Below are 22,738 nucleotides of genomic sequence, written 5' to 3' on the forward strand. Positions count from 1 at the left end.
AACTTGAACAGTTGAAGAGCCAAATAAAACCAATGTAGAAAGTAGAATGGTTGTACAGGCTGTAATCTCTGTTAAATTTGACATCTTTCCTACTAGATACAGTCAATGAAGACAGCTGTCAGGAGAATAGACAGAACCTAACTGCACTTAAACTCAAGTACTGATCTGCAATTAGAGTAATTGGGGTTTAAAGCCAATCTTTCACTGAAAATAAAACGGCAGTAAATCAAATAGCTGAAGTGGCAATTACTCTAGCAGAAGTCTGTATTTATAAACCCTACTATCACTTTGCTGCCTTTCCAGTGGAAAAAAAATGAAAGTCATGATGGTTTTCAGCCTTCATTTTACCTTTAAGATTTCATGTCTTTTGTAGGATTTTTCTACTTGAGGGTTTCTAACAATACAGAGACAGGAAACGCTGATTTTGGTGGATCAGCTGGATTTATTGTTCATTCTGTCAGTGGGATTGTATTGATTGGTGTTGATGGGGAGGTTCAAAGCCTCTGATGGCCCTGCAGCCAGGCTCTTTAATTCAGTGTATATGTGACGTAATAGTTTGGCCAAAGCTGCAGAGATCAGGTGTGTTTAGTGTAAGACACTGGATGGAGTTTTTTGTGAATTTATTTATTTATATATATATATATATTTTTTTTTTTTTTTTTTTTTTTTGATGTAGTCTTCAAGCACCGACTCCAGCACAAAGCAGATCTGTCAACAAGCAGAACATGACTGAGTTTGCTACAGGACTCATGATTGGTAAGACAATGAGTGTTGGGTCAAATCAAACTGTATGTAGAATTTATATATAAAAATTTGAATAATTTCCGACCTGTGACTGGGTTATTTAGGTGCTACTGAAGGTATCGAGGCCTCTCAGAGGAGGAAGGAACGGTACAGACTGGAGCTGCTACAGCAAATAGCCGAACAACAGAAGAACAAAAGGAAGTGAGAAACATCAAGTATTTTGATATGCTGATTGTAGGTATTTGAATTAAAACCTTTAAGGGCTCAAATATTCACTTCACCATCTAAACTCAATTTTACAGGGAGAAGGAGCTAGAGTTGAGAGTGGCTGCAACAGGCGCTGTTGATCCTGAAAAAAAGGTGTAGGTCCTCAGGCTTTTGAATATTCATTGTTTTATATTTAGATTTTATATGGTTTCTATATTAAATTTAAAGAATAGGTTTTTATTTTAAATTAATTAATAAGCATAAAATTTCTAGATGTTTAATTATATTATATTTATTGTATTTTTTAATATTTAAAATCTTAAGATTTAAAAATGGGAAATAACTTGGAATGTGCTGCTTAATTTAAATTTTAAATTTTTTTGCATAATGACATTTAAAGAACAAGAAGTACAATTATTATAATATAATATATAATTATGAATTAATAATAAAATGTGAAAAAATATGAAGTAATAAAATTAAAATGAAGCTTATTTTATGCAAAATATTAATTTTTTGTCTTTAAGCTCTTCAGATTGTTATGAAGCATTCAGTATGCAAAAACTCTCAATGGTTCTAAAATGTACTTTATTTTCTTGTGGCCATAATGAAATGGAAAAACAAAACCAAAAAAAAGTAGTTCATACAAAACATGGCACTATATTTTAAATAGGTGATTATCAGTGAATAACTTGAATTTTGGCCTGTTCCTCACACAAAGTAATTGTATGGCTTTAGAAGATTTGTAATATAGCATGCAATAAGATGTTTTTGTTCCTCTCTCACATTGGAACAGAATTTGAGTCGATAGACTAGACTTTGACACACATTTTCACTGCGGCCATAGCTGTGCAACACCTTCTGTGCTCCTATTTACAGCCATCTCACCTTGTTTCCCACAGCCAAACAGAATCAAACAATTTGGTGCCGTGACCCAGGAACGCGAGGGTAGGAGAATGGATGTATCCTACCACCCAGGGCTGGGTCTGGAGGAGTTCAGGGCTGACTCTGCCAGGTGGCTCAAAGAAGAGAGATCTCTACAGCCACCAAAGGAGACAGCACCCCCTGAGAGACCCCGTGCTGCTTTCCAGTCTCCATCTCTAGACCATAGCACTGTCTTAAGCCAGCTGGCTAACACACCAGGCCTTGGTCTAGAGGCTGGAGCAGGGTTTGGGGCCAATGATACCACCTCTCTTACTGAAGACAATCACAGAAGCCTCGCAAGAACCCTGGGGGAGATAGTTGCCCCAAGGTTTGTCTTAGATTTTGAGTTATGTTCTTAGATTTTGCACTGAAACAACAATTGTACTGAAATGTAATGTAATTGTACTGAAAACAAAAGATAAGCTATTTAATAACATACCTTAATAAATAATAATACTATATATATATATACAGTGGGGAAAAAAAGTATTTAGTCAGCCACCAATTGTGCAAGTTCTCCCACTTAAAAAGATGAGAGAGGCCTGTAATTTTCATCATAGGTATACCTCAACTATGAGAGACAAAATGAGAAAAAAAAATCCAGAAAATCACGAGGAGCCTCTTAAAGAAGAAGTTACAGGTCTGTGAGAGCCAGAAATCTTGCTTGTTTGTAGGTGACCAAATACTTATTTTACCGAGGAATTTACCAATTAATTCTTTAAAAATCCTACAATGTGATTTTCTGGATTTTTTTTTCTCATTTTGTCTCTCATAGTTGAGGTATACCTATGATGAAAATTACAGGCCTCTCTCATCTTTTTAAGTGGGAGAACTTGCACAATTGGTGGCTGACTAAATACTTTTTTGCCCCACTGTATATATATGTTTTTTTTTTTTTCTGTATTACAGATGTTTAAGTTACATGTGACTGCACTGTTAGGATTGCTCAAATTTCACTATACTTGTATAGTGACAATAAAGAATCTTGAATATAGACAGGATTTTATGTATGTTTAATGAAATATATCTGTTTTCTGATGTCAGAATTACAGGTGCACGTCCTCCGTTGGGTCCCTCCCTCGCTGACTCCTATCAAACTCATGATAATGCACATTACTATTATGGAGCTAGAAATCCTCTAGACCCCAATCTGGCCTACTGTAAGTAGCATAACCACATATATCATATTTGGTTAAACTAAATACATCTGTGCTAATGTATGTCATTATTATCTGTCATTCATTGATATTTGTGTTGGCCAGTATTGCAATACGAAAGTTGTTTCTGCAGTAGTTGTGTTATAGTTTGGAGTCCCTGCCAATTTTATGATGAATGTAGCTGTTGATTGCATGTTTAATGTGATTTGTTTGTTTTGTTTGTGTTAGATGGACCAGCTGTGGATCAGCAGGCACTCATCCCTCCAGAAGCACAGTGGCCTGTTCTGCAGCCTCCGTCTGGAGGCCTCACACAGTAAGCATGAGTTTTAATACAGAATGTCAGTTATTTAGCTTCAGAATTTAGTTGGTCACATGACAGGGATTTTACAATGCGTTTGCAAGTGGCTTATTCAACTCATTAAATTGCACCTCATTTAAAACAATACACATTGAAATGACGACAAAATAAAATCCAAAATACTTTAAAATATGAATTTCTGAATAGATTTTAAGTCATAATGTTTGAGTTACTTGGTTATTGTTTTATGGCAAGTTATGCTGAGGTACCAGTAGGGGGCACATTTATTCAGAAAACAAAAAAAGAACACAATGCTTTTCTCTGTCTCTCCATAGAGCGATCAGCCATGCTGGAGTTGTTCCATCAGGACAAGCGTTCTTTCCTCCGGAGAGGCTGCAGCAGCCCAAGGAAAGTGCTGTTAGCTATCAGGAAGCCCTTAAGCAGCAGGTACTCTCCCAATAATTTATGTTATGAGATTAATTATCATGCCATAGAAAGGGTGCAGATGATTTTAATTTAATTTATGAAAAGGTGCACTAACAGGGTTACACAGCTTTACATTTTAATCACCAAAAATGTATTAATTAACATTCTTTAATTAACAGTCATATTACAACAATTAATTGACTATTAATAACAGATTATGTCAGAATTGTGATGTCAAGACCTCAGAAATTGGACCAAAATCATGTCAAGTCAAGATCAAGTCATTTAAGGAGTGATGATACAGACACATTTATTAAAACTTGCTACTTTTCAAGAAAATATGAATTAAAATGAAATAATTTATTAAATTATGTTGGATAAAAATTAATTGCACGTACACTACTATTCAGAACTTCGGAAAGATGTTGTTGACAGAAGTCTTTTATGCTCACCAATGCCGCATTTATTTGATCAAAAATACAGTAAAAACTGTAATATTGTGAAATATTATTTTACAGTTTTCTATTGTAATATATTTGTACAGATTTTATTAAAAAAAATCTGTGATGGCAAAGCTGAGTTTTCAGCAGTCTTTAGTGTCACATGATCCTTCAGAAAACATTTCTTATAAGAAACATTTCTTATTATTTTCAATGTTGAAAACAGTTGTGCTCCTTAATATTTTGTTGATGCCTTTTTTTTCCCAAGAGTCTTCAAAAGAACTGCATTTATTTGAAATCAAAATATTTTGTAGCATCTAAATGTCTTGACTTGTAAATGTCACTTTTGATAAATGTTTATGCATCCTTGCTTAACAAAAGGATACATTTCTTTAAAAAAATTCAAAACAGTTATTGACCCCAAACTTTTAAGTGGTACTTTGAATGATATCTAATAGTTTTCTGTACAAAGCAAAACAGGAATTTTGTGCCTCTAATGCTTTGGCCTACTGTAAGTAGCATAACCACATATATCATATTTGGTTAAACTAAATACATCTGTGCTAATGTATGTCATTATTATCTGTCATTCATTGATATTTGTGTTGGCCAGTATTGCAATACGAAAGTTGTTTCTGCAGTAGTTGTGTTATAGTTTGGAGTCCCTGCCAATTTTATGATGAATGTAGCTGTTGATTGCATGTTTAATGTGATTTGTTTGTTTTGTTTGTGTTAGATGGACCAGCTGTGGATCAGCAGGCACTCATCCCTCCAGAAGCACAGTGGCCTGTTCTGCAGCCTCCGTCTGGAGGCCTCACACAGTAAGCATGAGTTTTAATACAGAATGTCAGTTATTTAGCTTCAGAATTTAGTTGGTCACATGACAGGGATTTTACAATGCGTTTGCAAGTGGCTTATTCAACTCATTAAATTGCACCTCATTTAAAACAATACACATTGAAATGACGACAAAATAAAATCCAAAATACTTTAAAATATGAATTTCTGAATAGATTTTAAGTCATAATGTTTGAGTTACTTGGTTATTGTTTTATGGCAAGTTATGCTGAGGTACCAGTAGGGGGCACATTTATTCAGAAAACAAAAAAAGAACACAATGCTTTTCTCTGTCTCTCCATAGAGCGATCAGCCATGCTGGAGTTGTTCCTTCAGGACCAGCGTTTTTTCCTCCTGAGAGGCTGCAGCAGGCCAAGGAAAGTGCTGTTAGCTATCAGGAAGCCCTTAAGCAGCAGGTACTCTCCCAATAATTTATGTTATGAGATTAATTATCATGCCATAGAAAGGGTGCAGATGATTTTAATTTAATTTATGAAAAGGTGCACTAACAGGGTTACACAGCTTTACATTTTAATCACCAAAAATGTATTAATTAACATTCTTTAATTAACAGTCATATTACAACAATTAATTGACTATTAATAACAGATTATGTCAGAATTGTGATGTCAAGACCTCAGAAATTGGACCAAAATCATGTCAAGTCAAGATCAAGTCATTTAAGGAGTGATGATACAGACACATTTATTAAAACTTGCTACTTTTCAAGAAAATATGAATTAAAATGAAATAATTTATTAAATTATGTTGGATAAAAATTAATTGCACGTACACTACTATTCAGAACTTCGGAAAGATGTTGTTGACAGAAGTCTTTTATGCTCACCAATGCCGCATTTATTTGATCAAAAATACAGTAAAAACTGTAATATTGTGAAATATTATTTTACAGTTTTCTATTGTAATATATTTGTACAGATTTTATTAAAAAAAATCTGTGATGGCAAAGCTGAGTTTTCAGCAGTCTTTAGTGTCACATGATCCTTCAGAAAACATTTCTTATAAGAAACATTTCTTATTATTTTCAATGTTGAAAACAGTTGTGCTCCTTAATATTTTGTTGATGCCTTTTTTTCCCCCAAGAGTCTTCAAAAGAACTGCATTTATTTGAAATCAAAATCTTTTGTAGCATCTAAATGTCTTGACTTGTAAATGTCACTTTTGATAAATTTTTATGCATCCTTGCTTAACAAAAGGATACATTTCTTTAAAAAAATTCAAAACAGTTATTGACCCCAAACTTTTAAGTGGTACTTTGAATGATATCTAATAGTTTTCTGTACAAAGCAAAACAGGAATTTTGTGCCTCTAATGCTTTTAAAAATGTAGTGGGACATCAAAACGTACCCTATTAATGGAAAGTGGTGATATACTATTGCAAAGCATTAATGTTATGAAGTGATTTGCTTGAATTGGCCGCAGGTTTAGGTTTAGCTCAGTGGGATGTCAGATGATATCTTTATATCATAATGGTTGTGGACACAGATGAAGGAATTAGGGAGGACAAATTGCATTATCCTCCTCTATTTCCTCAGGGGAACTTTGATACTGAAAGATATATAGCTAGACAGATGTTTGTTTAACTGCCTGGTTGCAAGATCATTGAGTTTGAAATAGTGCAGTGAAGGGTTTGAAGACAGATGGCCTTGAATGCTAATCCGTGTAGAGTTTACCAAGAACTTCAACAGTCTGACAGGAAGAGATCTGAGCGGAATCTGCTATTTCCCAAGGTAAAGTGAATCTAGAGGCAGATCAGGGTTGGTTTAATGTGAGGAACTGAAAGTTTGAACTTTCCTCCTCTGTGTACTTTAAAATCTGATTACAATATGTTGAGTAATACTACTTTGATTTTGATGTTACATTCTTACAATATCTGACATTTGTTTTTTTCAGGCAGGCAGCAGAAATAATGTTTTTCCCCTCATCTGTTTAGTTGTTTGTAGTTTGAACAGAAAAAAACCCCATGAATAATTCAAATCTGATTTGTGGAAATGTGTCAGATAGGATTTACTCTGGTTATTCATTTGGGATTTGAAAAACAAATCAGATGATGTGCAGTGTGAACAAAGCCTAATTGTCTAAATTGTGGTTCACAGATTCAAGAACGACAGCAGAGACGGCATCGTGAGAAGGTGGAAAAGGAGCTGTATGATGCTAAAATAAAGGCTGAGATGAAGGCCTACGAGCCCTGGGGAAGAGCAGGAGGAGGAGCCCCTCTTAGGGACTATCATGGAAACCTCATCAGTATGCATGCAGAGTTCACACTTCACTCAGTCAACTCCCTGTCCACAGTCAGCTGCAATTACTGCAGTTTAATAAGGCTTTAATTAGTGCAATCCACAAATGGTGGGCCGTTAGTGGGAGTACTGCAAAATAAAAATAAAGTTTACACACCCTTTGCGGAATCTGCAAGATATTAATAATGCATTTTTACATTTAAGTATTTTACAGTTGACACAGATATCTATATGTATCAGTGTTCCTGTGGTCATGGAAATCAAGACAATTAAGAAAAAATAAGAAAAATGGAATGGAAATTCTGACAGTGAATATGAATATAGTTTTACTAGAGAAATAATTTAGCAGCTAGAAACACTCTTTGTGCGTATTTACCCAGTAATCATGAATGACTGGAAAAATCTCAAAATGCTCATTGGAGTTTAATATACTAAATATTAAATCTAAATATTAAACGGTAGTAAATATTAAACAACTAATTCTTCAGGGCAATATGGTATTGTACAATGCTGTATATACATATACATATATATATGTAGATACAAGGGGTATGTAAAACTATGATATGTGACATAGCTATTTACTGCTTTTATTTTTATTTTTTGAAAGGGGTCTCATGCTCACCAAGGCTGTATTGATACAATTTTATCCAAAATAAAGTATAAAATTTACACGATCCTTCAGAAAGGATTAATGTTGTTAATGTCTTTTTACAGTCCCTTTTGAACAATCTAATGTGCTTTTTCTTGCAAAAAACAAACAAACAAAAAAATCTTACTCCCCAAACTTTTGAACTCAAATAAATCACAAGCTTCCCACTTATAGATGCTCCGTGGTGTCAGTTAATTTACAGATTTTGGATTGGAAACAAAATGTATACAATTTGTGTATATATATATTCTGTCCATGCTATATTTTTTGATCATCAAACTGATTCTGAAAATGTCTTGTATAAATTATAGTACTAATATAACATTTTTGTGTTTCCAGGTGATTTGAAACAAATGCATAAAACAAATGTGGAAGCGTATGATTCCGGAGGCAGAGTAGCCCGGATTCCAGTGCCAGAAACTTTACCTCGTGCATCAAGTACTGTGGCCACAGAATTACAGTTTTACTCACAATCATAAAAAGCATGTAACTAGAGTGGAATTTAAATGGAATCAAATTTTGCATCTGCAGTGACATGCACTTAGAGGAGGCTATTAGTTGCTATATTTAAAACTAATAGAAATGTATTTTTAAAAAATTACAAATTTATATTTACTGAAATATAAATATTTAAAAAAACTGATTGTGGATACTATCATCAAACCTTTTAGAAGCTAAAAATAAAAGACCTTTGCATGCAATCCATCCAAATCTTTTCTGCCCCTGTAGAGCCTGCAGGTTTTTGCTCTTCTCAGCCGTCTGTGCAAGCCCGGGGTAACCTTTTCAATGAACTGCCCACTCCGCAGCAGCTCCATGATCAGGAAAATTACAAGGATTGTTTGAAACAACAGGTACGGACTGCTGTCTTCTACTGTCTGTGCTTTTAGCTTGCCGTCTCACTTTATCGTCATCTTTGGGATGAACAGATCGAGGAAAAGAGAAGAAAGGAGGCAGAAGAGAGAGAGCGATGCAGGCTCGAGGAAGAGAAAGAAGAGAGGCGGCTGGCCGAACAGCGAGCTCGGATCCAAAGGGAGTACGAGGAAGAGCAGGAGAGGAAGCGTCGGAAAGAAAAAGAGGTTCTTGTTTTGCAGTTATATCATGCGAATCTCAAAAATGGCCTGCTGAGAGGAAGATGTATTCACTTTGAAGCACTGGTCTTGACCCAGATTGAATATATGAGTGTGTTAAGCTTGAAATAGTCTATCCTCTAAAGGCTTTAACCCAGTGTCCTAACCAAGCATGACAAAAAAACGGCGATAAAAGCTTTCCCTTATAATCCCTAACAAACAGCAACTTTGAATGGCTGTCAATGGAAAAATATACCTTTTACCCTCGTAATGGTGTAGTTACAGCATCTACTGTACCAGCAGTCACATTGCCAAAATTTTGGTGAAATTATTTCACAGCCAGAATAGATTTATATCCATTGTCAGTGAAGCACAACTCGTGTTCAAACCAAATAATTTTCCGGCTTTCTGTTAGTCAACGTGGTGAATTCACTTGACCAACCTAAATCCAATGTGAAATCTGTGTGGGGAAATTCTATCGCTATCACATGAAATTCCAGATTCCTATTGAAATTATGTAGATTACTATTGAAATTAATGGAAAATGATGGGATCTTGTCCGTGAAAATTAGATGAACAATGACACAGTGCAAATTAAAAGAAAGGTACAGAACCACAGGATGTGCTTCTTTTCTGTCACCTATTTCACAGCAAATGGCCAAAAATGAGGAGTTGGTCAGGCAAGCCGAAGGGCGTCGTAAAGAGGCTGAGAAAATGAGGAAAGAAGCAGAGGAGAAGGAGAACTTAGCCCTGAGGAAGAAACAGGAGAGAGAGAAACAGACACATCTGGAGGAGGTGAGGAGTGCACATTATTTGTTCATATGTGCACACAATGTACTGACCCATTATTCTCAAATACCAAAAGGTCCACAGGGCACCGTCGCCACCCCTACCAGCCCTGCAGAAGAAACTACGTCAGCAGACGCCCAGACCTCCATCGGTGGAGAGCCACCGCTCTTCTGCAACTCTGTCTGTGAGTGACACATGCGCACAACTACTTCTTACTTCATAGACCAACTATTTTGGCAATGCTTGGGTTTTTATTTAGTTATGGGCACAATTAAAAAAATAAAAAAATAAACACTTTTTACAAACTCACTAGTTTACTTTGTTCATTAACAGTGTCCAGGCATGTTTAAACTTGCATCAACAGGGGAACTTTTTTTGTTGTTGAAAGTCATGAACGCTCTCACCACATTGTTATTGTCATTGTATGGAAGCCCGTTTATAAAGTCAGAATTGCGAGACATAAAGTTGCAATACTGAGTTTATATCTCGCAATTCTGACTTTCTTTTTTTCTCACAATTGCGAGTTCATATCTCACAATTATGACTTTTTTTTCTCACAATTGCGAGTTATAAAGTCAGAATTGCAAGATATAAACTCGTAATTCCGAGAATAAAAGTCCGAATTGCGAGTTTAGATCTCGCAATTCTGACTTTATAACTCGCAATTCTGACTTTATAACTCGCAATTCTGACTTTATAACTCGCAATTCTGACTTTATAACTCGCAATTTTGACTTTTTGCGTGAAAAAAAAGTCAGAATTGTGAGATAAAAAGTCGCAATTACCTTGTTTTATTTTTTATTTAGTGGTGGAAACGGGTTTCCATATCATTGTCATTTACACCATATGTCAAATGAAATATTTTTAAATAAATAAAATGGCAAAAAAAGTTCTGCTAAGGCTAATTTCACGTATAATTAATTTATATTTCCAAACACTTCACATAAATTGAGAAAATCATTGCTTGACTGGGAATAATGCACATTAAAGGGATAGTTCACCCAAAAATGAAAATGTGATGTTTATCTGCTTACCCCCAGGGCATCCAAGATGTAGGTGACTTTGTTTCTTCAGTAGAACACAAATTATGATTTTTAAGTCCAGCCATTGCAGTCTATCAGTCGTATAATGCATGGTAATGGTAACAAAATCTATGAGAGTAAAAAAAACATGCACAGACAAATCCAAATTAAACCCTGCGGCTCGTGATGACACATTGATGTCCTGAGACACAAAACGATCGGTTTGTGTGAGAAACCGAGCAGTATTTATATCATATTTTACCTCTAATACACCACTATGTCCAACTGCTTTGAGCACGCACGGCATCCGGTGCGTGAGGTGTGTACGCGCTCTGGTGTAGTTTACGTTAATGGGTGTGTTGATATCCAGCCGAAGAGCAATCAACCATAACTTCAGGCGAGCAGGCTCAGAAGTTGGGAATACGTGGAAAGTCACCACTCCCGAATGAGTTCGCGCGAGAGAACGTAATCTTTTAGTTTTAAGTCAGTTTGAACAATCTGGATAATATTTTGTTACCATTGCCATGAATTATACGACTGATAGACTGCAACGGCTGGACTTAAACAGTTTGTTAGTTTTAATAATAAAAAAAAGAAAAAAAAACAATAACACAAAAAATGTCCCCAAAGTTGAAGAAACACCCAATTAAGGTCCACATTACAGCTTATTCTTGACAATAACCACCCACTTAGACAGGAACGTCTAAGTGAATGACATGCGAAGTGACTAATTACAGTTTTTTTTTTTTGTTGTTTGTTTTGAACAGATGCGATCAATGTCAGCACCACATTCTCCCCCAGTGCCTGCACGCAGGAATGAGATCAGGGCCACAGGTAACTTATATCACATCCTGTAGCCACCAGAGCTGTAAAGGACTGAATCCCTGAATTGTATGCTGACTTTGTGTTTCAGAAGAAAAGCATACAGTGATCAGGGAGTTATCGGCCTTGCGTAGGCAGCTGCGGAGCGAACAGAGACGTCTGGAGGGAGAACTGATGCAGTCTAACAGAAATGATCACACCCCTCCTGTTCACAGCAGGTAGCAAACATCCTGTACAGACACATTCAGAACATGTGTGGTCTGTTAGTACCTATAATAAAGTTCTTTCCCCCCCACAAACATCCTAAGTGATCAATATTTTCTGGAATAATGACTGCTAAACTGCATATTTGACCATTGTCCCTATTTATTTGGTAATTAGCCATGTAATATGGGATAATGTACAGTCAACAGGTCAATATCACAAAATAAACCATCCAAGATCATCTTGGCAAGGTTTATGTTGTCCCTCTGATCCTTATGCTTTACATTTTGAACAGGCCAAGAGAGCACATCCCGGAGGATGTTTTTGAAGTGGCGAGGCTACGCAAACAAGTCCACATCAGGAGGCCGGCTTCCCACACCACTGCAGCGGTCAACATGCAGAACCTGCAGGAGTTTAACCGTCCGAAGTACAGAGGTAAATGTGACACAGAATTTCCTGTCTTTTGCTTGAAAAACCTCTTCAACGGTCTGTAATTTCACACAACCATGATGGCTCCCAGAATCCCATTCACCTGCCTTTATTACCTTCACATATCCACCAATAGGCTCACTCATTTCCTGTTACTCACGCTCTGATCCTTTGTTAGCTTCAGTGTAACATCAAAAAACTACCATATGCTCTTCAGATACCTATTAAAGTTACACATTACCACACTGGCTAAATGAGTTCAGCGAAATACTGCATGCCAAGATGGCCAACGAGTGGACTGACTTGCCATGAAAGGATTTCTAGTTTTAGAGTCAACTCTAAAACTAGTGCTGAATGGATGGGTGGATAGAGGAAGTTAATATAAAAAAAGTAGCTATTTGTAATCGAGGTTATTACTGTTAACTACAAATAATTGATTACATTAAATGAAAAGAAGCTGAAGATAAAATATATAAATAAATAGAAACAAAATGAAAAATAAAAATACTTGCATGATAAAAATGTAAAGTTGAAGAACAAAATTGGCAAAACTGAAATAGATATAAAATAAAGATGCATAGAAATCTGAAGAAATGATAAACGCATAGTAAAATTACTAAACTAAAACTAAAGTGAAAACTGAAAATATAAAAGCTAATTCAAAAATAAAAGCTGATTCAAAATGGGAATAAGTACTGTAATAGTATATAAATAATACTAAAATAACACAGTCTGTCAATTACGCTTGCATCCATAGAGCAAAAACCTGGATATGGTTGAATGAAACTAGGATTATTTTGATGCTAATATAGTATCAAATGTTAATGTGTTTTCTTAGAGGAATATCAGTTTCATGTCACTCATGAAAACTTTTAACCTTATTCTCTGCTCAAAAAATGGATTCAACAGCTCTTCCTCTCCATCTGCCCACCTCATGGGGTGAATGGCCGTATCAGTCATCAAACCCCCCTGCAGGAGAGAAATGAGTAGCATCTCTGTGAACCGTGACTCAGCACTTTGCTCCATGCCCTTGCTTTGTCATGCTCTTTATTTTAGCTCTGATTCTCTCTCTACATCGCTGTGCCAACTGCTTTGGGTGTGGCAGAGCTGATGTTCTCCTGTCATGTGTGATGCACAAGACTTATTTGCTATATGAGTCAGTGTTTTCTGTGAATGGATAATGTTTGTTAGTGTGCCGCTCAATATCTGTATTCAAAGTCCCTGCATTATCTGTCAGTGAGGCTGTAGTCCTGGAGGAGAGGATGACTCTTATCTCTGTGTGTGTGTGTGTGTGTGTTTGTTTGTGTTATCAGATGGTGCATCTCGTGAGGAGGTGCGGCAGGCATATCTTGACTCCCCCAGTGATAATCACAGTCTAGATATCCAGCAACAGGCTCTGTTACGACAACAGCAACGAACCATCAACAGTCTGAGGAGGGGCAGAGCTGCTGGTCAGTCTGTTATTGGGGATTATAATGAGTATTATTATGAGTAATTTTATTTTGAAATTTTTGTATATCATAGTACATTTTGGTTTTGGTTTGTATGTTTTTTTTTTAAATTTTTTTTTAATTATTATTAATACTTTTTTTTCAGCAAGGATGCATAAAATCAGAATCCTAAAAAGGTGCATCACAATTTCCACAAAAATATTAAGCAGCACAACTGTTTTCAACATCAATGTTAAAAATTATTAGAAATGTTTCTTGAGCACCAAATCAGCATATTAGAATGATTTCTGAAGGATCATGTGACACTGAAGACTGTGTAAAGACTGCTGAAAATTCAGCTTTGCATCACATTTTAAAATATATTACATTATAAAACAGATATTTTAAATTGTAACAACAATTTAACGGCAACAATACTACAGCAAGAATAAAAGTTACACCTTCTTTGCGTATATATTTAGGTGGTGTTATGCAAATCTTCCCACACAGTGACGTAGATTTGTGGGGGCGTGTTTTAATGAGGCTTTTTAGGAAGGTGTGGATGCGTCTTAAAGGGTTAGTTCACCCAAAAAAAGAAAATTAGCCCGTGTTTTACTCACCTTCAAAGCATCCTAGGTGTATATGACTTTCTTCTTTCAGACGAATCCAGTCGGAGTTATATTAAAAATTCCAAGCTTTAGAATGGGAGTAGGCGGGCGCTTTTGTCCAAAAGTAGTCAAATAAAGCTTGCGCATCCATAATAAAACGTGCCTCACATGGCTCCTGGGGGTGAATAAAGGCCTCCTGTAGCAAATAAATGCTTTTTTTTGTAATAAAAATATTATAAATATTATAAAGTTATAAATACTTTTTTCCTCACTTCTGCTGACTGTTCCGGGGCGGATGACGTAGGACGTACATGTTGCGCACTTTACGGTTCTTATATATGCACGAACAGCTTGTAACGCTCCAAAGACAAAGGAAAACATGAAATTGCATCATATGACCCCTTTAAAGCTGCAGACAATTTATCTGCCATGCGCACTTAGTATAAACTGAACAATATCATTTGTTGATGTGGATGCTAATATAGTTACCGTTATAGTTATCTTTATATTTGTGGTTCTTGGGCTGAATGGGCCTTAAGAGACTTTCAAAATCATTAAAAAAAACCTTTTAAATGGTACTATATAAATAAAATATATAATTGCTGAAAATTACATTTAAAAACGGCAGACTCATACAGTACCTGTATTTCCTGGGCAGGTTACTTTGACATGGTGTCTTCAGGGCAGCGGCATCATAATGAGCAAGTGAGTTGCGTGTGCACCACCAAAAAAATCTTGACTGTTTTTCCGTGACCCATTTTTCTGAGCCCTTAAAGGGTATCTGCACTCTGTTAGTGCTGGTTTTGGTTATTGACTTGACGTGTTTATTGATGTGTTTATCCCCCCAGAGGCTGAATTCTGCAGAGGATCCAGGCAGACACTTGCTGTTAGACTCAGAGAGTGCCTTTATTAGTAAGTTCCCCTAAAATGAAAAATGGAGGGAAGTGTTTTACTCACAAATGTGTCACAAATACTTTTTCATGTGCAAAGTTTAGACAACATTTAGATTACACTCACCAGTATACATACTTAAAGGGATAGTTCACACAAAATTTAAATTCTGTCAGCATTTACTCGCCCTCGTGTCATTCCAAACCTGTATGACATTTTCTTTTGTTGAACGGGAATAATTTTTGAGAAATGTATCATATAGTCATACAGATTTGGTATGACATGAGAGTGAGTAAATAATTACATATTTTCATCAAAAATATCACCAAAAAGAAGAAAAAAAAATCATAAAAACCTTTCAAAAATAATGTGGAATCTTGCCACACACAAGTTACATTGCTTGTCCACAACACAGTCCTTGTATCATTAAAGATCAATGCAAGATCTCCTGCAAAAACCTCCATGCAAAAATGTAGCATGCTATTGTGATATTTAGTTCTGTGGTTCATGTTCATTTTGACCATTTTCGTTTTATTAATATAATGTGATATCTAAGTTAAAAGACACTTAAGGTGTAGAGTTTGGGGCTTATCGATTAACATCATTTAGAAACAATAGATGTCTATGGGATGTTTTTACAAGTATAGTGGTGTGTATGTGACAGTATGAGCAGCAGACAATGCGTGACACCGCCGTCAGACAGCTGCTGTCACTGCCACCAGGGACGAGTGACAGCTAGTGTGACAGCTATGAATACCAGACAGAAGAGAAGATTGACTCTGGGGTGAGGATAATGCCTGTCCTCAGCGGCACCCCAGAGAGATCGACAGTCACCTTGTAAATGAGTTCCCAAAACAGTCTCAGTCTCATCCATTAAATGCCATTTCATTTGCTCAGTTTCAATTACCAAGCTTTGATTGCTTGACTCGTGCATGTTGGGAGTTAGAGAGAATCTCGAGAGAGAGAGAGAGAGAGAGAGGAAGGACTGCAGAGCCTGCTGTTGCTGAACATGTGTCGGCTGTAAATAACCAATCAGTTGTTTCTACACAGACCCCAGTGACGATGCATTCCTTCTACGATCCCGGCGTGACCAAAGAGCGAGACCTGCAGTCAGGAAGGCAGACATGTCTGAAGTAAGAGTTCCCAGTCACACACAACTACAACCTCACTTGAAAAAGGCAATGTCTTTAGATCTGTTCCGAAACCTAGCTACCTTGCTTCTTACATGGGCAGCCGACTTCCAAGATTCAGTAGAATGGAAAAACAATGCAACATATAGAATCATGCTTTTTAAAAGTTGAACTTTTAAACTTGAGCGCCATACTTTTAGAATGCAATGTCGTGCAAGATTCTGCAAAAGACATGAGATGTGAATGCAACTGTCAGACCTCATAATTGACTGATTTGGAACGCTCTACATAGGCAGCAACTCCCATTGTTGGAATGCATTTTGGCAGCGGTTCTCAATTCCAGTCCTCACGCCCCCCTCCCCCCCGCTCTGCACATTTTGTGTGTATCTCTTATCGCTTCAGACGTTTGTTCAATTCGAATGCAAGTGCCCTGCGAAGTGTACATCAAAGGATATTCCGCCATGATTCCAGTTCGAAGGGAGCGTATATATATTCCATTCAAAGGTCATTAAAGTGTACGAGACGTGAATTTAAATTGTATTTATTTACAGATATATTTGTCACACATCACACTTCTCTAGTAAGTTTCGTCTGTGTGTGAAGACGCTGGCGTAGCACAAATATGTGAACGAATGTTCGGAAGAAGTAAACATCAACTTAATATGTGCATCCTGCCTTAGAATTCGGTTAAACGAGGTATCTTTAAAGGGATAGTTCACCCAAAAATGAAAATTCTGTCATTAATTACTCACCCTCAAGTCATTCCAAACCCATAAGACCTTTTTTCATCTTCGGAACACAAATTAAGATATTTTTGATGAAATCCGAGAGCTCTCTGTCCTTCCATAGACAGCAAGGGTACTACCACGATCAAGGCCCAGAAAAGTAGCAAGGACATCATTAAAATAGTCCATGTGACATCTGTGGTTCAACCTTAATTTTATGAAGCTATGAGAATACTTTTGTGCGCTAAGAAAACAAAAACAACTTTTATTCACTTTTTATTTTATTGACTTTATTCAACAATTCTTCTCCTCCGCGTCACCCTCAGGCACCATTTTGTAGAGTGCCACGACGCATGCGCGCGCTTTCCTCTGAATGTAAACAAGGCGCAGCGCATGTGTGTGCTTACTATTTAGATGCCATTGGGTTGGGATTTATAACAGAGCTACATTAGAATGTTTTTTTTAATTGAATGCATCGATAAAGACTGAATAACTGTACTTTTGTTTTGTTGGTAGGATGTGGTAAACGGGTACGCTCGACCTGACCGCAGTCCTGACAGCCAGTCTCTGCACTCGATTACCAGCACAGAAATAGAGCGGCTGAGAGAGCGCACAAAGAACAAGATGACATCGCTGAACAACATGAGAGAACATGATTGGAGATCAGGTCAGGAGCTCTGAATCTGAAAGGAAAATCACCTTGGGTTGGTTAGTCTTGCTCAGCCAGACTACATTTGACTACTGGCATGAAGTCTGGTCAACACTGCAGCTTAATCTGGCGCACTTTGACAGGAAGACGCCAACATGTAATACCTTAGGTGTACTTTAGTTTTGACAGGGACACTTAAGGCCTTGATATACACCTGGCAGAGTTCTTGTTTGCAACGTGTGACAATATAAAAAATTGTTTTCCTTAAAATACACAGGGAGAGTTAGGAAAATATAAGCATTTAAAGATACTCGCAAGAAAGAAAGAAAAAAAACAGCTGTCTTTTGACTATCAGGTACAGTTTTTTTTTTTTAGATTACAAAGAATGCAAATTGGGAAAACAACGTCAAAAAATAACTAGGTTGTTATTTGAGATGTACTTATGGTTATCAGCCATAGCAAAATTTATACAAGGTATCATAAAATCATCTAATGAATACAGTAACACAACTGATGAATGTTAGTGTGAACGTGTTTACCAGTTCAAACCCTTTTGAACTCCCACAACAGACTCCAGTAGAATTTAGTAGGCTGATCGAAATGTTTGTTCAAAATGAGGTAACAGCAGTTCATTCTTCAATTTCGCTTGAAGTATATTGGGGACATTTAGCATATGCATACAGCAAAAACGCATAGCCTTTCAAAGTTTAAGTGACCAAACACACGCAGGGTTTTTTTTCTGTGGCAAAAAAAGTCTTCGTGGTTTATTTGAACTAATATTCAATTGAATTCAAGTTTATTTGTATAGAGCTTTTCACGATACAAATCGTTGCAAAGCAGCTTTACAGAAAATTTAAGTTTAATCAAACAGACGGTGAACACTATTAACTGCAATGATTATATGTTGAGATTAAAATTTGTTAGTTTTGTATGTTGTTTGAGGGTTGCCATCATCTGAGGTCTTGTGGTCTTGTGAGGGGTTGGCATCATCTCTTCTTAGGTGTTTGGTCATCTCAGATTTTCGTAAGGGTTGTACAGATCAGTTGTTTTAACCATTCATTAAAATGAACCGGTTCAAATGAGCCGTTATGTCATGAATCGGACATTAGCAGGTGTGGACGCATTGTGTGCTAATCCTGGTTGTTAGGACATCGCAAACACTTCATCACTGCATAGGATTTTTTTTTATTGAAAGTTATGTTAGTTGCATGTGTGAAACACTTGTCAGAGAGGATAAGACGGCGATTTGTTCTTTTAGCACAATTCACACCACCAGTAATTCAAGTTTAAAAAAAAAAATCTCAGAATGCACTCCGAAATCTTCCGACCTTTTACCGTCATGTCAGTTGATTTTGAGGGAGGGTAAGACGGTTAGAGAAAGTGCACAAGGAGGGGCTCTCTACTCTCTCTCCCTCAGTTAACATGCGCGCTATCACAAGTGCAGCAGTCATTTACATCACTCATTATTTACATTAACTGATCAAATAAGGCTTTGGCGGGACAAAAATTTGTTTTGGGAAAAACCCTGACATGTGCACTAGGAAGATTTAACTTTGTCCAGTGTCTGCACTATTTCTCCCCACAAGTTATGAGACATAAAAATGTACGGCATTTTTATTTATGGCACGCACACTGTGCTCAAAATGAAGAATACTTTGGGCTTAACACGACCAACCACAGTTTGTTGCTTCGCGTGACTTTTAGGGGTGGATATATCTAGAATCCAAACTACACAAAGATGAAAAATGTAAATTTTGATATCTTGTTTTAGCTACTCAAAAGCTTTTCTTAATTCGTTAGCGCTATGCTAAGCTGTTAGCTTGCTGAACACAAAGCCATAAATGTAATTAGAAGCACTGAGATATGTATCTTGTGCTATCTAGGGCAAGTGTCAGCAGAGGAAGGGGAGGAGCTATGGCCACAGACTCCTCCTTCAACCGATCGGCGCGTTTCCATTGACACCATTGCGACAGACACCTGGTTACGTCCTAGTTCCTCTGAAACGCTGAAGAGGTTCATGAGCGGTCGCAGGCCATCCAGCCAAAACCACGTAGGCCAGGATTGGGAAGGGCCATCCACTTATCATGGTTAAATCTCATTCAAGACGCATGAATTATGAATTCTTATGCCAGTTACACTATTTAGCTATTTTGTATGGAACAAGTTGTATACTTGAGTCCAAAGATGAACATTAACAATTCATTAGTCCAGTTTCTTTTGTTTCTGTCTGACTTTTGATTGTTGTGAATGAAATATTGCACTTAGAAAGTTCTGGAACACTTCCTGTAGCATTAAGAGTCTGTTCCCTCCCGTCAGAATGCAGTCTGGGAAATTCACTTTGATGCTTCATACTGTGACTTTGTATGAATGTGTAAACTGCATGAACTCTGTTTCTCAGGTGAGAGATATAGATGTTACAATATGTGATTCGTTTTTCATTTTTAATGACCGTTTTACAACACATGAATTGTAAGTAGGAATATGAGCTTATGCAAGCATAAGCTTACAGTGGGAAAAAAATATATAATATATGTAATGTGTATTAACTCTTTAATAAATATTTTACGAATTTTTGAACACTTTTCATTTAATCTATATGTGACGTGTGCGTTCGTGTTCCATCGTTTTTTTTAATGGCTCAGTTTGTGGAGAAATGGGATTAGAAGGAAAAAGTCACAATTTAATTTGTTCAGAATTGACCATATAAAAACAGAGACTGTTTTTACGAAACTCAAACCGTAAATGAAATTGTTCAAATGGTGTCCCAATCATTTTTATTATATATTTTATTTTAAATAGTTTTGACACTACTGTTAAGTAATTTTTTTAACAATAGTAGTCTTATATGCTCACCAAGGCTGCATTTATTTGATTAAAATACAGTAAAAACCTTAATATTGTGAAATATTTTTTGCAATTTAAAATAGCTGTTTTCTGTTGTAATATATATTTTAAATGTAATTTAAGTCTTCATATTCTTTTCAACGTTGAAAACAGCTTCTCCCCCCCCAGGAATTTTTCAAATGGAGTTGTCTTTCATAATTCAAATGTACCAAGTTCCAAAACTTTATTGACCTATGACCTGATTAGAATGTGTGGTGATAATGACCAGTGTCATATAGAGTTGTACAGATCATTTTATTCCATATAGAAAACTTTACAGGGCTGTACCATTACAGTCACCCTCACTAGCCAGGAATGCTTCACATCCTTATTCCATCAACTGTTTTTAAAGCGCAGCTATCATTAATTTCTATACAATACAACCCACCCCCAAAAACCAAAGAGAAGATTTTAAATATATTAACTGTTTGTTTAAATTTGTACATGTAGAGTGAAGCCTAACTCCAAACAAGGATACAAACCAGTGATTCAGATGCAGCTCACATTTAACTCACCCTCAATTTTCAAGTTTTTTTTCCTTTTGAAGGATCTTCGTTGCCCTCAGTGTTTAATTAAAAAAGTGTCAGCATATATAAAATGGAGTAAATCGAACTAATCACTTTATATCGTATTAGAAATCTCTAGCTGGACAGTTATGGAGGGAAAGATGGCATAGTTCAATAATTTATCACAAAAGTAAAAATCTCCAGTGCATTTTGATCAAGAAAACAAGTGCAGCAAATTTCCGAGAAACAAACGAAAAGATACAGAAAACTAAATCTAGTGTTGTGAGATTATATTACAAAGCTGGAATTCTGTACAACTAGTTTCTTCGGAGTTAGCCATTAGCGGTGCAAACGCAACAAAATAAAAACAAAAATCTGAATCGCTTGAGAAACATCACATCACATTGCTTGGTATGCAACCCTTCTGTCATTCTTCAAACAGCTTTTAATATAATGCCAAGACACTGTTTTGAAATATATCTGGACCTTTTGAAGATCTCAAAGGTCAAGCATTTGTATAGTAGTAGCGATATTCAGCATCCTCATGATGTTCTAGATAATTTGAACCTATTGTACAAGGCCTGGACATTTGTCCAGTGGGTGGGACGTAGTTCCTGATCTGGGATTGGCTGTTTGTCCAGAGCAGACCCTCAAAGGGCAGGTGGGGAGTTGATATTAGTACCATCACATCTGATGCAGTCCATCTTTTCCATCTCCTCATTGGTTGCAGGAGATCAGATGCTCACGTCCTGCAGATGAAAAGAGGAGACCGTAGTAGGAACAGGCACTGCTGTAGCTTCTTCTAGGCATCGTTGGGAGTTTGGACGCCTGAAGGCTGATCTGCTTCCAAAGTCTGGGTGATCTGGAACACCAATCCGATGCGCAGGAAGAACTTGCGCAGGACGGCCCTCAGCTCCGGGATCAGGTCAAACTGCATGATCTCACAAAGCAGAGGGTAGTATCGGGACGCATGGGCCTTGAACTGCAAAGCAAACACGTGTGTTTTAATTCCTTTACATTTTCTCACCGCACGCCACGGTGGAATCGTATTAAACCTGTGTTGATTAGCACCAGGTGTGCTCTCATAATCATTTACATTAACACAAAACTGCGGTGTTGTCTCTGTGTGTGTGACTCTGTAATGCATTAGGGCTCTAATTGAGAAAGATTAAAAATGACTGAGCATTGATCATTCATATCAATTAGCTTGTTTGGGAACGAAAACACTTTTTCCGATCAAGCTGCTGTGATGTGGACTACATCACATTTACTAAATAATAAAAGTAAGTATATTTATTTACCATCGAAGGTTTGGGGTTGGCAAGAATATATATATATATATATATTTAATGTTTTTGGAAAAAAATCCCTAATGCTTGCTCAGGCTACATTTGATTAAAAATAGTAATATTAGGAAAAATATGACACTTTGAATATATTTTAAAATGTAATTTATTCCTGAGATGGCAAAGCTGAATTTTCGGCATCATTACTTCAGTCTTCAGTGTCACATGATCCTTCAGAAATCATTCTAATATTCGAATTAATTTCATATCATTACTTATTAATTATGCATTGAAAATAGTTGTGCTGCTTAATATTTTCTGGGAAAAAACAATGATTACAAATGTCTAAATTTC

The 22,738-nt window shown here is 36.6% G+C and overlaps 2 protein-coding genes across 12 annotated transcripts in view; one reads left to right on the forward strand and one right to left on the reverse strand.

The window, feature by feature from the left end:
- Window positions 1-22,738, forward strand: part of LOC107595142 (centrosome and spindle pole-associated protein 1-like) — a 38,383-nt gene that overhangs the window by 7,375 nt on the left and 8,270 nt on the right. For 3 of the 7 annotated variants that reach the window (XM_016285478.1, XM_016285477.1, XM_016285476.1), the window contains exons 8-29: window positions 677-756; window positions 849-945; window positions 1,047-1,104; window positions 1,854-2,203; window positions 2,920-3,035; window positions 3,261-3,345; window positions 3,666-3,777; window positions 7,151-7,298; window positions 8,283-8,381; window positions 8,673-8,794; window positions 8,870-9,019; window positions 9,662-9,805; window positions 9,876-9,983; window positions 11,589-11,655; window positions 11,735-11,861; window positions 12,143-12,282; window positions 13,590-13,727; window positions 14,973-15,019; window positions 15,163-15,226; window positions 16,256-16,338; window positions 17,577-17,727; window positions 19,593-20,278. In XM_016285478.1, coding sequence (XP_016140964.1) covers window positions 677-756; window positions 849-945; window positions 1,047-1,104; window positions 1,854-2,203; window positions 2,920-3,035; window positions 3,261-3,345; window positions 3,666-3,777; window positions 7,151-7,298; window positions 8,283-8,381; window positions 8,673-8,794; window positions 8,870-9,019; window positions 9,662-9,805; window positions 9,876-9,983; window positions 11,589-11,655; window positions 11,735-11,861; window positions 12,143-12,282; window positions 13,590-13,727; window positions 14,973-15,019; window positions 15,163-15,226; window positions 16,256-16,338; window positions 17,577-17,727; window positions 19,593-19,801 — 2,695 coding nt within the window. In that variant the 3' untranslated portion in view covers window positions 19,802-20,278. Of the gene's footprint in view, window positions 1-676; window positions 757-848; window positions 946-1,046; window positions 1,105-1,853; window positions 2,204-2,919; window positions 3,036-3,260; window positions 3,346-3,665; window positions 3,778-5,337; window positions 5,450-7,150; window positions 7,299-8,282; window positions 8,382-8,672; window positions 8,795-8,869; window positions 9,020-9,661; window positions 9,806-9,875; window positions 9,984-11,588; window positions 11,656-11,734; window positions 11,862-12,142; window positions 12,283-13,589; window positions 13,728-13,872; window positions 13,904-14,972; window positions 15,020-15,162; window positions 15,227-16,255; window positions 16,339-17,576; window positions 17,728-19,592; window positions 20,279-22,738 lie in introns of those variants that run through there. The other 4 variants (XR_001610237.1, XM_016285475.1, XM_016285480.1 and 1 more) reach the window with 4 other exon arrangements.
- Window positions 20,829-22,738, reverse strand: part of LOC107595140 (brefeldin A-inhibited guanine nucleotide-exchange protein 1-like) — a 96,104-nt gene continuing 94,194 nt past the window's right edge. For all 5 annotated transcript variants that reach the window (XM_016285462.1, XM_016285461.1, XM_016285458.1 and 2 more), the window contains one exon: window positions 20,829-22,080. In XM_016285462.1, the coding sequence (XP_016140948.1) occupies window positions 21,901-22,080 (180 nt within the window). In that variant the 3' untranslated portion in view covers window positions 20,829-21,900. The remainder of the gene's footprint in view (window positions 22,081-22,738) is intronic.

This window comes from Sinocyclocheilus grahami, unplaced genomic scaffold (genome assembly GCF_001515645.1).
Source record: "Sinocyclocheilus grahami isolate Dianchi unplaced genomic scaffold, SAMN03320097.WGS_v1.1 scaffold197.1, whole genome shotgun sequence".
Lineage (NCBI taxonomy): Eukaryota > Metazoa > Chordata > Actinopteri > Cypriniformes > Cyprinidae > Sinocyclocheilus > Sinocyclocheilus grahami.